At 39.1% G+C, this 12,220-nt stretch overlaps 1 protein-coding gene across 3 annotated transcripts in view; it reads right to left on the bottom strand.

The window, feature by feature from the left end:
* Positions 1–7,938: 7,938 nt before the first annotated feature.
* NR5A2 (nuclear receptor subfamily 5 group A member 2) overlaps positions 7,939–12,220 on the bottom strand; it is an 87,794-nt gene continuing 83,512 nt past the window's right edge. For all 3 annotated transcript variants that reach the window (XM_048313345.1, XM_048313347.1, XM_048313346.1), the window contains one exon: positions 7,939–11,164. In XM_048313345.1, the coding sequence (XP_048169302.1) occupies positions 10,917–11,164 (248 nt within the window). In that variant the 3' untranslated portion in view covers positions 7,939–10,916. The remainder of the gene's footprint in view (positions 11,165–12,220) is intronic.

The raw sequence follows: 12,220 nt of genomic DNA, 5'->3' as shown, positions 1-12,220 counted from the left end.
CCAGATTTGTCTCCTTTCTCCAGGGAAACTTGGAATTTGTGTTCCAGGACCCTGTCTCCTCTTCTACAGATGGATTTAGTTACTACATTGTTGACACATTTGCTTCAATATTGTAAAATAATCCATTACTTTTCACTCTGGTTTCACAGGCTTAATGCTTCTAAAATGTTTGCTGTGTGGTAACTTCCTCCCAGCTGGGCACAGTCCTGCTCTGCTTGCTGTCCTGACCAGCTCTGGCAAGGGATAGCCAGGCAGTCTCCTGAAGGGACATTTCAAAGCAGAGGAGGGGGGGCAGGGAGAAGAGTCAGATGGCCTCTGGGACTGCTGCCTTGGAGATGTACCTGTAGTAATGAAGCACAAACTTCTAGGAACTTTTAGAGGATATTGTCTTGCTTTTGGAAATGGAACATTTCAATGCATTTGTCTAGCTGCACTGCAAGGTTGCGATGGATTTTGAGAGTGAATTCTTAACAATCAGTGAAACTCTTAGAACTTTTATCATAGTAGTATGATGTGGGGTCCCAGGAAGTGTTGTAGCATAATTTATTGATGTCAGTGCTGATTGTGCATGCGAGTATGATCTTCCTGAAAATGTCTTGACTTATTGTGTGCATTACTAGAAACTGCCATGTGTATCTTTTTGAAAAGAGAGGCTGGTTTTGGAAATCAAAATAGATTTTCTATCTACTAGCTTCACAAGAAGTTTCTTGTAACTATAACCACTGACCCAATGAGCCAAGTCCCCCCATCAACTGTTTCACTTAATGATGTCTTTTATTACAGTTCAGCAGCCCAGTTGAGTGAGTAGCTGCATGATGAGCAGCTCAGCAGTAAAACTTTTTGCACATCAGGTGCTGCGAACATGTTCTCCCATGGCTTGAGTAGGCATTTTTTAGTGTGGGTTAGAAGAAATTACACAGTGGAAAAACAAATCAGGAGAATCAGTAGCCATCAACCTACAAGTAATGGTCAAAAATCAGGGTGGTTGAGAGAGGTTTTACAGTGTGTTGATACCACCAAGGATGTCTCTGCAGCCAGAACTTCAACAACAAATACAGAATGAGACCCATTCCTAACCCAATTTTTTTTTGTTTTTACTTTTTTTTTTAACAACCCCATGCAATCCTCCCTCCTAGCTCTTTCTTGGAGAAAAGTGCACTCGTGTGGATTAGCTTGTGGAATTTACAGTTTGCAGTGTGTCAGGGAGCAGAAACCAAATAAACTCTGTTACGTGAATGGGCTCTGGAAATAAACTTCTGTATAAGAAAGTGAATTCACTGCCCTGAGTCATTCTCAGCTTCTTTGTTTGCTCTAATTGGTTTGCTCTAATTAATTACATTGTTTGCACTTCTGTGGTGGTTTTGCATGGCTTCTCATAAAGCCTTGCCTTTTATCTTTTCCACTCTTACTGATATGTGCAGCAGGTGTGCTAACTACCTTTTAGTGTCTTGGCTGTAAAAAGAGAAAGATTTCCATCAGCAGTGTCTTGGTGGTTATACCCATTCTACACAAGCCATGTAGGTGCTGCTTGTAAACTGCCTGGGCTGGGGCACAGAGATCCTTTTGTAGTTCCTGAGGTGGATAGTGACTAAGGAATGAGGCATGGCAATGGTCTGAAACGCAATGTTTTTATTTCTGGGGAAGTTCACATCCTTAAGATCAGTTTTGGAACACAACCTCAGTTTCTTGGAAAAGGCCCTGCTTAGTTTTACGTTAATAAAAGATGTGTATTTGGCTTGATGTCAGAAACAGGAATTCAGAGACTTTGAAAAACCTTTGAAGACTGTTACAGCTGTAATTGGTGTGTTTTGTCTTGGGTGGAGAATTTGAAAGGTTTATTTCGAGAATATACACTCTTAAGGGCAGGAACTGTTACTCATCTGTGTTTGGAAAGCAGCACCAACACAGTCTGGATAACAATGATACTACAGAAGGTTGAAAGAACAATTAAAGAGTGGAAATAATGACCTATGGGAGGAACACTTAACTTAGCACGCTGACAACTGCACATCGTGTGTTTGGGGAAATCCGAGGGGAGAGAGAGAGCAAGAGAGTTGTCAGAGAGACTAATACTCTCAGAAGATATATGATGAAATCTCTGTTTACATTTCATAGAAATTATATCAAATAACTTGAAGAAAAATCCTTTGAAACGGAAAGAGGGATTTTGTCCTCATTTGTGTTTTCTCCCAGGAGAGCTTGCCTCGTTTTTTGGTTCTTTCTCTTTTCTTTCTGAGTACCTTGGGACAGAGGGAGTCTGTCAATAAAACACCCTCTCCAAAGCCACACTTTATTTGTGAATGCCAGGAGATGCATACAAAAACTGTCAGGTAAATCCAGTTTCCCAAGGCTGCTTTTCCAGAGTAGCTTGGGTGCTCTCAAGCCAGCCAGTGTCCCTTCAGGGTAGACACACCAGAACATATCACCTTCTGACACCACTTAGCAGCTATTTTTTGTGTTTGCTGCAGGTTTTAAATGTTACTGTGACAGTCGTGTTTCTGGAAGAATGCAGGATGTTGTTCAGCCTTGGCTGGGTCGTACAGGTGGGAGGATCAAGGCAACGCATCCTGGGGATTTTCAGGGATTACAGGCAAGTTTGTGGCTGAAGAGAATTATGAATTCCTGGCTTGTGTGCTCTGGATCTCCAGAAAACAACTCTCATACAAGCTGAGCTACAGACCTGAGCCTCAAATACCTCATGATTGACAGACCTATTGAAACAGAACTTATTAAATTATAAAAATATTTATTATTATATATAACTTTTAAAAGGGAGAGGATTTTTGCTAATTTATCCATCTTCTGTAACATGTCAATTATGTCTGTATATACACTTTTTTCTAAAATAGTTCTTTAAACTATAAACACATTATCATTTTCTTCCTGGCTACACTGGGTTTTATTATATTACAGCTTTCATGAGAAAGCATTAAAACAAAGCAGAACAACTACAAAGTTACTACCAGGAAGAAAACAGGGTTTTTCTTGTGTTCTGGCCTTGATTTTATCACCCTAAAGTGATCATTTCCTTTCTGGAGCTTTTTTCTTGTTTTGCATATATTATTTCTGTGTGTAGTTGGTTGCATGAAATCAAGCTCCTAACAGTGCCAAAATGTAAATTAAAAAAATTTGGTGAGGAGTAAAGCTAACAGCATCAGTGATCCTTTAATAAATGAATTATAGTCTAAATATCTGAAAATACCTTTTATTAAAATTCTGTTATTCTCTTCACAACTCCCACAGGCAATAAACAAACAATGTTTCTGTGTTATTAATTACTTCCAAGTATATAGATGGGGAAACATAGTTCTAGAGCAACAGATAATCTCCCTAAATCTCCCTGCTCTCTGTGTTTCCAGGCTGGCAGCTGCTGACACTGATGTGTTGTGCTGTCACACGGGGAGCAGTCGGGCTGTGCAGTGTTTGCTTCCAGCGAGTGGCCCCGTTGTCTCCTTGGAGTTGCTGCTCCATCCTGAACAAAACATTACCAAGACACCATTGATGCTGCTCTCTGGATGTTGTCAGGATTCTGGCACACCAGGTGAGGTACCAGCCAGTTTTTCTGACAACAAGGAAAGGTGTCTTAAGTGTGTCACTACAGAAAGTACAGTGGGTTTTCTTTTTTATTTATTTTTTTTCTCCGCCAGATGCCCAAGGGGCAAAGTTGTGTCAAAGTTTGATAAATAATAATTAAAAGCCCCCAAAACCAAAAACCCAAACAAAACCAAAAATCCACAGCAAAAAAGCAAAATTTTGTTTTCTTTCCTCTTTTTGCCAATGGCTGTTTTCTTGGTTATGTTGAGTATTGCTAAGTGTGTTGTTGGTGAAAAAAAGGCTGTCTTCAAATAATTTAATTCTAGCCCAGATGCTACTGCTTTGTTTAGATTCATCTATTAATATTTCTATGCAGTTCTTTAACAAAAATTCTGGGATGTTTCCTCTTTTCTCTCTGAAAACAATGTTTGGTGAGAACTGTTGATTATTTAGGTCTGTGGAACTGGTCATTGTAAGCCAAGACACAGAGGGCTGACTGGTGACCTTGTCTTGCTTTTGGCTGGGGTTTCTTCAGCTTGGTGTGACCAGGTCCAGCAGTCACTTTCCTGTTTTGACATTTGTGGTCACTTTGCTGCTTCAGACATGTAGACAATATTATGTCCTTGATTTTTCCCACTCCCCAACATATAAAAAACTCTCCTGAAAATCCTGATGTGTTGGTAAAGTTGACTTACAAGTTTTGGTTTTGATACAAAGGAAAATTATAGTAGAAATGGGGTGGAGGGAACCTAAGTGGTACAAAAGGAGTGGAAAGGCAACAGAAGGGTCCTGTGAAGAGTGAGGGCTCTCACTGGGAGGGCATGGGGAACATCAGCTGGTTTTTCAGTAACACAAGTGAGCAGAGGAGGGACACTGACAGAAAGAAAACAAAAATTGTGAGATGTGTCCCAGCCCCACCTTCTCAGGTTCAGCACCACTGCACTTCAGTGTCTGAGGTTCTGCACACAAAAGCATGCAGGACTTGGGGGGAGGTTGCAACTGCAAATCCAGGTATTGTGGGACTCATAGGAAAGTGGTCTTAGGAAGAGTAGGACATTGCTGTGGAATACTTCAACTGAATTTGTGAAGTGAAAAAACAATTTGACACAGTTTGTAGTGTTTGATTGTGTTTTTTGACAGAGCTGTAGTGTTTGATTTTAAATAAAAGCATACTCCAATAATAAGCTTCTATTTTCACAGCATGAGTTAAATAAATTGATTAAATATATTCAATCGATTATTCCATTCATGATTTTATCTGAAATTTATATACAATGAAAAATAAAACAAAGTTTATTAAATGAAAATTAAAACCAATATTGCTTACTGTGGCAGGTCCCTAAAATACATACATGGTAATTTATTCAGGCCTTGTTAATACTTCAAAGCAATGATAATAATACAGCATATTTTATTTGCTTTTTTTCTTTTCGATTAAAAGTGAATTAAGATTAAATATTTATGAACCATAAATATCCTTGCGTCTCCTCCATGTCCATGTGCTTTCTTTTTATTTTACTTTTGGAGCTATTCCTCTCCCATTGTCTCTTTTGCTCTCTACTGTAGTTTTTGGACTGATCATAATAGACATTTACAATACTCTGTATTTCTTACTGTTGAGTTCAAACACAAGCATTCCGACAGACCTGTTAATGTACAGTTGTAGTGTGCTGCCTTGGTATGGGAAGCAGAGCTCTCTGCAGACCTTCCCTTCTTTGATCAAGATGAAGTTGTAAAGAGCAGGAGAGCTGTCGTGATGCAGTGCAAGGTGTAAACACCAGGCTATTGATTTGACATGCCTGCCTCACTTCTCTGCTACTCTGCACCAACACTCTTCTGCTTATGTGAGTGGGGGGACACCACTGTGAAACAGGAATCGAGCTGCGCGTATGACTAAGCTTGGTGTCCCCCAGGGAGCTGTGCCTCGTATAATATTTGATATAGGAACAGAAGTACTGGATGTTTGAGCATGCTTTAGGAATTCCCAGAGGTGGCATGTGGGGTGTATGCACACGTCTGTAGGCATGCCAGCAGCTACTGAATGGCCGTCAGCGTTTTCTGTTGTACAAACAGTAGCTTGTTTGGGGTCCTTCCCACAAACACGCTTTATTCCCTCTGCTTCAGAGCCCTGTTTTGCTCTATAATTGCAACTGACAGCCTGGATTGGTGGTATCCAGCAAATGTTCAGCAGCATCAGTTGCAGGGTGATTGATGTGAACACTGGACAGGGAGGCTCTTGCTCTGTGAAGGTTTTGGTCTGCAGCAGCCTGATAAGCAGTCAGTGTTACTGGAGGCATTCTGACATGCTCTATCTCAGTCTGAGAGGCATTTCACCCATTTACACCCTGACCCTGAACACAGGGAGGGCAAGATGTGAATGGACACAATTGTGACTCCAGTGCCGTTTGTTTCAGCCTTTGTTTTATTAGCAACTAATGGTAAACCCTGCAGTCCTTACTGAGGCAGGGCAGCAGTGATCTAGGCCTCCATGAATACAGACAGCATCAGGAGCCTGTGCTCCTCCACCACCTTGCTTTACCTCACATATGAATTATCCCCTGGGGCATGCACAGGACATTCACAGCACTTAATGTAGGTCTTAGAGAAGTCACAGTGAATGGGAAATTGTTCAGGACCTTCCTGGGGCAATGGTGAAAACTGACCTAGTATTGCAAGTCCAAGCTTGCATGCCAGACTTCAAAACTGTCAGTAAAATGGAGGGCATTTTGTTACGTACTGGGGTAAACCCAAAGGTTTGCAAAGAATGTTTGATGCAGAGAGTCTGCATCTTGTCCCACCAGTGTGTGCCAGACCAGACTGTATCTATTAAGTAGCTTCTATAGCTGCCTTCCGCTGAGACGCACTGGCATCAGAGTAGACATCGGCTCTATACTCCGTCTGAGCGTCAGGTCCCCTTTTACCTTTATCATTTAGGAAAGGTTTTTCTGTTGACAAGTTGCCCTTAGTAAATGAATCTTTTTTCTACACTCAAGTGCAACTGAATTTACTTGACTGTCACAGAAGTATTTGGGCTCATGCCAGCATCATCGGGTAACACAGCTCTAGGATCTGCCCCTAAAAATTTATCTGCAACCTTCTTGGTTTGCTGTTAGTTTAATGCTGTTTGTCTGCCATCCCAAATTCCAGCAGATGCAACTATATAGATTTTCCCTGGAAAAAAACAACTCTGTCAGAGAAGGTAGAAATATTGTTAAAACTCTTGTGATGTATTTAGACTATGGGCTTCAATGTAGGGGTTAATAGAGTGTTATTCAGTATTCCAGGAAATTGTCAAGATCACCAAGTATCTTACTGACTTGACCTGTGTTACACTGAACTCACTCTTTCCATGTTTCCAATAAAAACATACAGCAGATTGTTCCAGAAGCAGTGTCAAACTCAGTTAAAAATAAATCCCCTCATACTTTAGGCATGTAATTTGTATACTAAATATATCTCACCAAAATATATCTCTTGTAAGGAAAACTATCTAACATATATCAACCCTGAAATCTCCCCTGGGTCTTCTGCAAAACCATGGGTTTCAGTTATGATTCCTGAAGGTTAAAATAATCCTTCCTCATTTGTAAGCCACCTAATCCTCTGTGTTTTACTCTGCTTCTCTGCAACACTAAACCAGCTTTGTTTCATTGAAGTGCAGGATTTGTAAATAACTAATTATAGCCCTGTTTTTTTCCCTTGAAGCATTCACATTTGGCACCTGAGAGAACAAGCCCGTTTCAACTAGCAGACAGTTCAGGGGAAGCACTGGACTTGGTCTCAAAACAGTAGGGTACAGCTGACGAGCTCTCTTGGACCACTTCACCCCCTGCTCTCAGAACAGCAATCAGATGAGCCAGAGGGCAACTTTAGGAAAATATTTTTCTCTAGTAGCAGTAACATCTGTCTCCTTGGCAGCCTGCACTGGCAGTTGTGTTGGAAGCTGTGGGTTTGCCCCTGGCCCTGCCATGTATTTACATTGCTGAGAGGTTATCCTGAGCTCTGCTGGATGCTGTTACCTGATTTTCTTTTGTTCTGTCATTTTTCCTCCCTGATGCTTTGGCTGTTTAACTCTTTATGTACATGTAAAGTGAAAATTACATGTGCAGTATGAGATCAGAGGTATTAATTTGAAAGTATTAAGTGGTAAATCTCTTTCTGATTTAGAGAGTCAGCTTTTCTGATCTGTTTTAGCTGTATTTATTTGGCTTCAGCCTAGGCAATTTCATCATTGCTGTCTGAGCTTTTGAAGGTGCTGTTCTCTACACTTCTGTCTTCTGCTCATATCAAATTCTTTTTGGTGCTCATATTTCTCCTGCATTTTACTCTCCCCTCCTCTTCTGAGTAACTGATTTTTGACTGATGCTTCATTTCAGTGGAATGATGATATTATAAAGACAATTATAAAGTATTCAGCACGGGCATATCAATATTTATTGAAATACTGAAAAAAAATAATTCCACTGGTGATGAGAAACTCTTGGCAAGAACTAACATGACAATATGTATTTCACTGATACAGTAAGAGAACTTCAACTTCAACAAGTAACTCACTGCACATTCTAAGAGTTGCATGGATTTAAATCCAAGGCAGCTGCAGAACATCTGTAATACAAATAATCAGACTTTACAGATTGTCTGTTTACAAACACAGAACAACTATAATAAACCAGCCAAAGCCAAACCTTTTGAATTTTAGTCTGCTTTTACTAATATATCCTGTAATCAATAAGGCAGTCAGAAGAAAAATGCTTGGTTACAAAGTAGTTAACAATTAACATGAGCGGTGGTGTTTTGTGATTTGGTTTTTTTTGTTCGTGTACTTTGGGCAATATGATGAGATTCTTGGAACCCCGGGCAAATATATGTTACATTATCTGAAGCCATTTCCATTAATGTAAATTGTTCCTTTCTTCTACATTCTTATTTTTATCCTTCTGTCCTGTATGTGGATAATGGTGCTCTGAATAGTTAGCAAAATGTTTTTCATCTTTTTTTCTCAATATTCAGTGAGATTCACTGTAGCATTTCAACAGGAAAAAAAAAAGCAAATACAGAATGCAAACACTTGAATTAATGCTTTGCTTTTCTTTCAGAAAGGAAAGAATGACCACACTTATCTTGTTCGTGTATTTCACAGCCACCGTCAGTCAGCACCCACACTTTACTGTTAATTTTGTTTGTTTGAGGGACAACACTGGTATTTAAATAATGCTTCCATCTGCCCTGCATGCTGAGGGGGCTGTGCTGGTGGGCTGTAGGACAGTACGTGTGTGCTGTGGTACAAGGCAGGCATGTAGCAGTTGCAGACGCTTGGCTTTGCTGTGTTGGTACCCTATGCATGGACAGAATATTAGAGCTGATTAATACAGGCAATTAAAACAGTGTGCTTTGTACTAATGCAGATGTAATAGCTGATGTCTTTGGTATACAATGTATGAATGATTGGACAAAAGTGAGAGAAATGCACCTTTTCAAGTTCACATGAAACAGAAAAAGTTATAACTCACATAATTTACAATAGATTTAAATAAACTACATTTAGGATTATGAAGATTTACAGACATTTAATCAAGTGAATGATTTTAATTTGTAAAGACCCTTCTGTGTCCCTGAACTATGTTCCACTAACTTGAAGACATGCTACAGTAAACACATATATTTGGCTTCTTCATTCTGGCTATATCTTATATAAAGATGAAACCAAAGAACAATAAATTAGCATCATAATTGTCTACAGTGAAAACTATCATATACAATATAAATAAACTATTCAAAAGCCAGCAATCTTCATGAAAAAAATTAAAGTATTAGGATTTTATACAGTTTCTACAAGTGATTGTGCAGCCAATAATCTCAAAAATTAAAGTCAAAATGAAATACCCCTATTGATTTTAGTGTCTCACGACATACAGTAATTAAGTACTGGTAAAATAATTACCAATTTAAAAGAAATAATAAGGAAATCACTGCTCTGCAATTTTATCACAGTTTTTTCCCCACAGGACCTAAATAATGTAAACACTATGTTTTTGTTAATGTTAGAGATTAATACTTTATTTTGAAATGTATGTTGATCTACACCTGCACAGTTACCTTTAAGGGTAATGAAATAAGGCAAGACTTATAACTGTGGCACTACATGTTAATACTGATATCTCATTTGGACAGAGAGAGAAGTGTTTGTTCTTTTCTAATATTTGTTCTGCAGCAGACTTTGGCCTACATAGACACAGCAGTATCACTCTTCTTTCTTTGTGTAAAATATGCGTATTACCTAACTTTAAGACCAGAAAGTTTCATTAGATCTCGGATGTTTGAGTTGAAATTTAGTTTCCAAATTACTGGCAATTTTAAAGACGATTTCTTAATCGCTCCATGGCATCATCAGGTCGTACAATTCACTTGTCACTTCTTTTATCACAAAATTCCTTTAAAAAAAATTATTTTTGTTTTTTTAACATCAGTATTTGGTGCCCTAATTTCTGTTTTCTTGTCAAAGATGCGTTGTTTGGGATGGCTAAAATATCTCCATTTCCTTTATTTGGAAGCAGCCACGAAGATATAGTGGAGCCATCTTTTAGTGCTGCCCTGGTTGAGTTTGCAGTTGAATTGGCTAATTTACTTTGGAATATTTCCGTAGCTACTTAACAGCTATCTGATAAGAGCAGTAGAAGAGGAATACTGCCTGGTAGAACAACATGAACACATGACAAAACAAACTTCAGAACACAGTTAAGAATGCCAAGCTAACTGGATAACAGACTCTTCCTAGGAGCGGTTTGCAGACCCCAGAGACCGACAGTCAGAGCCAGTCTCTGAGGGTTTGGTGGCCACAGCACACAGCGCGTGGCCTAGGCCAGCTCTCTCTTACAGCTTGTTGAATGGATGCCACATCATTTAGCACAGAAGTAAGTGTTGGGTCCTTGTAAGGATGACAGAAGATGCTAGAGATGCAGTTTTGCATCTGTTGTAACTGTTTTATGAGTCCTCTATGCAGTGAAGGAATTTAGTGCACTCAAATTCCCCACCATCTTAGCTCAATAGCACAGATCAGTTTTTTTCGCCTAGGTTTCTTCATATTGGCAATCAGCAGAGTTAAATATACAAGGATCATTCTGTCCTTTTTCATGTTGACATTGGTGATGGTATCCACTTGGTAAGTTCACTCCAGTATAAAGTCCTATATAGATTCCTTTGGGGATGTGTAGCATATGATTCACAGTTTGCAATACAAATACCCTGATACATCACTTATTTACTATTAGTATTTGATTATTATACCATTTTGCAAAGTCTTAAAACCACATTTTAATTAGTGTTGCTTGGAGCAGTTCAGAATAATTTTTTTCCTTGAAAGCAGAAGCTCTAATGGGTATAATTTATGCTCTCTTTGCATGCAGCATCTCAATGAGAAGGTTATTACACGGCACATCCCCGTTCAGGTGTTTGTAATAGAGGTATTCTTCGGCCTGCATACTGATGGCCCGGATTTCTGGTAGTCGCAGGAGGAGCTGCCCAAATTTGTCTGTTTGCTGGGGGTAATTACACATTGTGTAGTCCAGCAGAGCAGCATTCACTTGTTCCTGAACACCTTCCACAAGCTGGAAGTTCTCGAGATTTTTGACATCTGAATGATAACAAAAAAAAAAAAGAGGTAATAATTCAGTTGCATTTTAATTCCTGTTTATGAAGGCAGTGTTTCACTAAATGGATGTATTTTTTTTGCCTCCTGACAAAAGCATACTTTACAAGCTGCTGAATATTCAGTGAACCCTTTTGCCAACTTTCCTGGGAAAATGATCACAAAAGAGCTTTAGTAGAGTGTCTTGTTGAAATTCTGCATATACCTCAAATCAATTAGACACCAATGGAGTCTGAGCAAGGTCAGCTCTTTTCATAGCTAACAAAAAGAAAGGTTGAGGATTCCTAAAGTAGAAGACCATAATATATTGCTAGCAAATGAGTCCCAAGAGGAAGCCCTATCTTTAACCTACTATGTTACACAATTCATATAATTCTGTATTAATTTTTCTGACCCAAGGTGAAATCTGTGTCCAGGGTATGATGTAGTTAATTCTAATAAAAAGTGACAGCGTTCTTGTTTCTGTTTGACATTTTCTAAATGATTCTGAAAGCCTTTGACTTGTCTAGCCTATGTTAATGAACCATCTGGTACACTCCAGTGACTGCCAAAATAATATTCCCTACTAGAAACTCTCTAAAATATATATTTCACTGACTAATGATCTTTATAAAATGAAATCATTGTCCTTTGGGTGGAATACTAGATAAGAATGGTGCCCTTTAACCTGCATATGGTTTCTGAAATCCAACACTGATTTTTTTTTTTTCTGGTATTGGACAACGGGGCATTTACATCAGCACAGCAGGTACAGTTTGTTCACTCTGCCTCTGTTTGATTATCTTCTGTTCCTATACAGCAAGTTCAAGCTCTGGAAATGCTGGTCAGAGATAAATGCCAGTATATTATCTCCTCATTGTTTGCTCCCCTGTGTAAAAGTCACTCAGATAGAATTGTCTTTTAACATGTCTGGTGAATGTAGAAGTTATTCTAAAGCTTGCAAATTAGAGTGCTGCTCTAATGCAGGAAGAGGGAACTGATCAAAGTGCACTCGCTGGGAGATCTTATTTTGGTTGGTGTTTGATCATTTTTACCATCAGT

Source organism: Corvus hawaiiensis, chromosome 9 (assembly GCF_020740725.1).
Source record: "Corvus hawaiiensis isolate bCorHaw1 chromosome 9, bCorHaw1.pri.cur, whole genome shotgun sequence".
Taxonomy (NCBI): Eukaryota; Metazoa; Chordata; class Aves; order Passeriformes; family Corvidae; genus Corvus; species Corvus hawaiiensis.
This window is presented reverse-complemented; position numbering and strand designations above follow the sequence as displayed.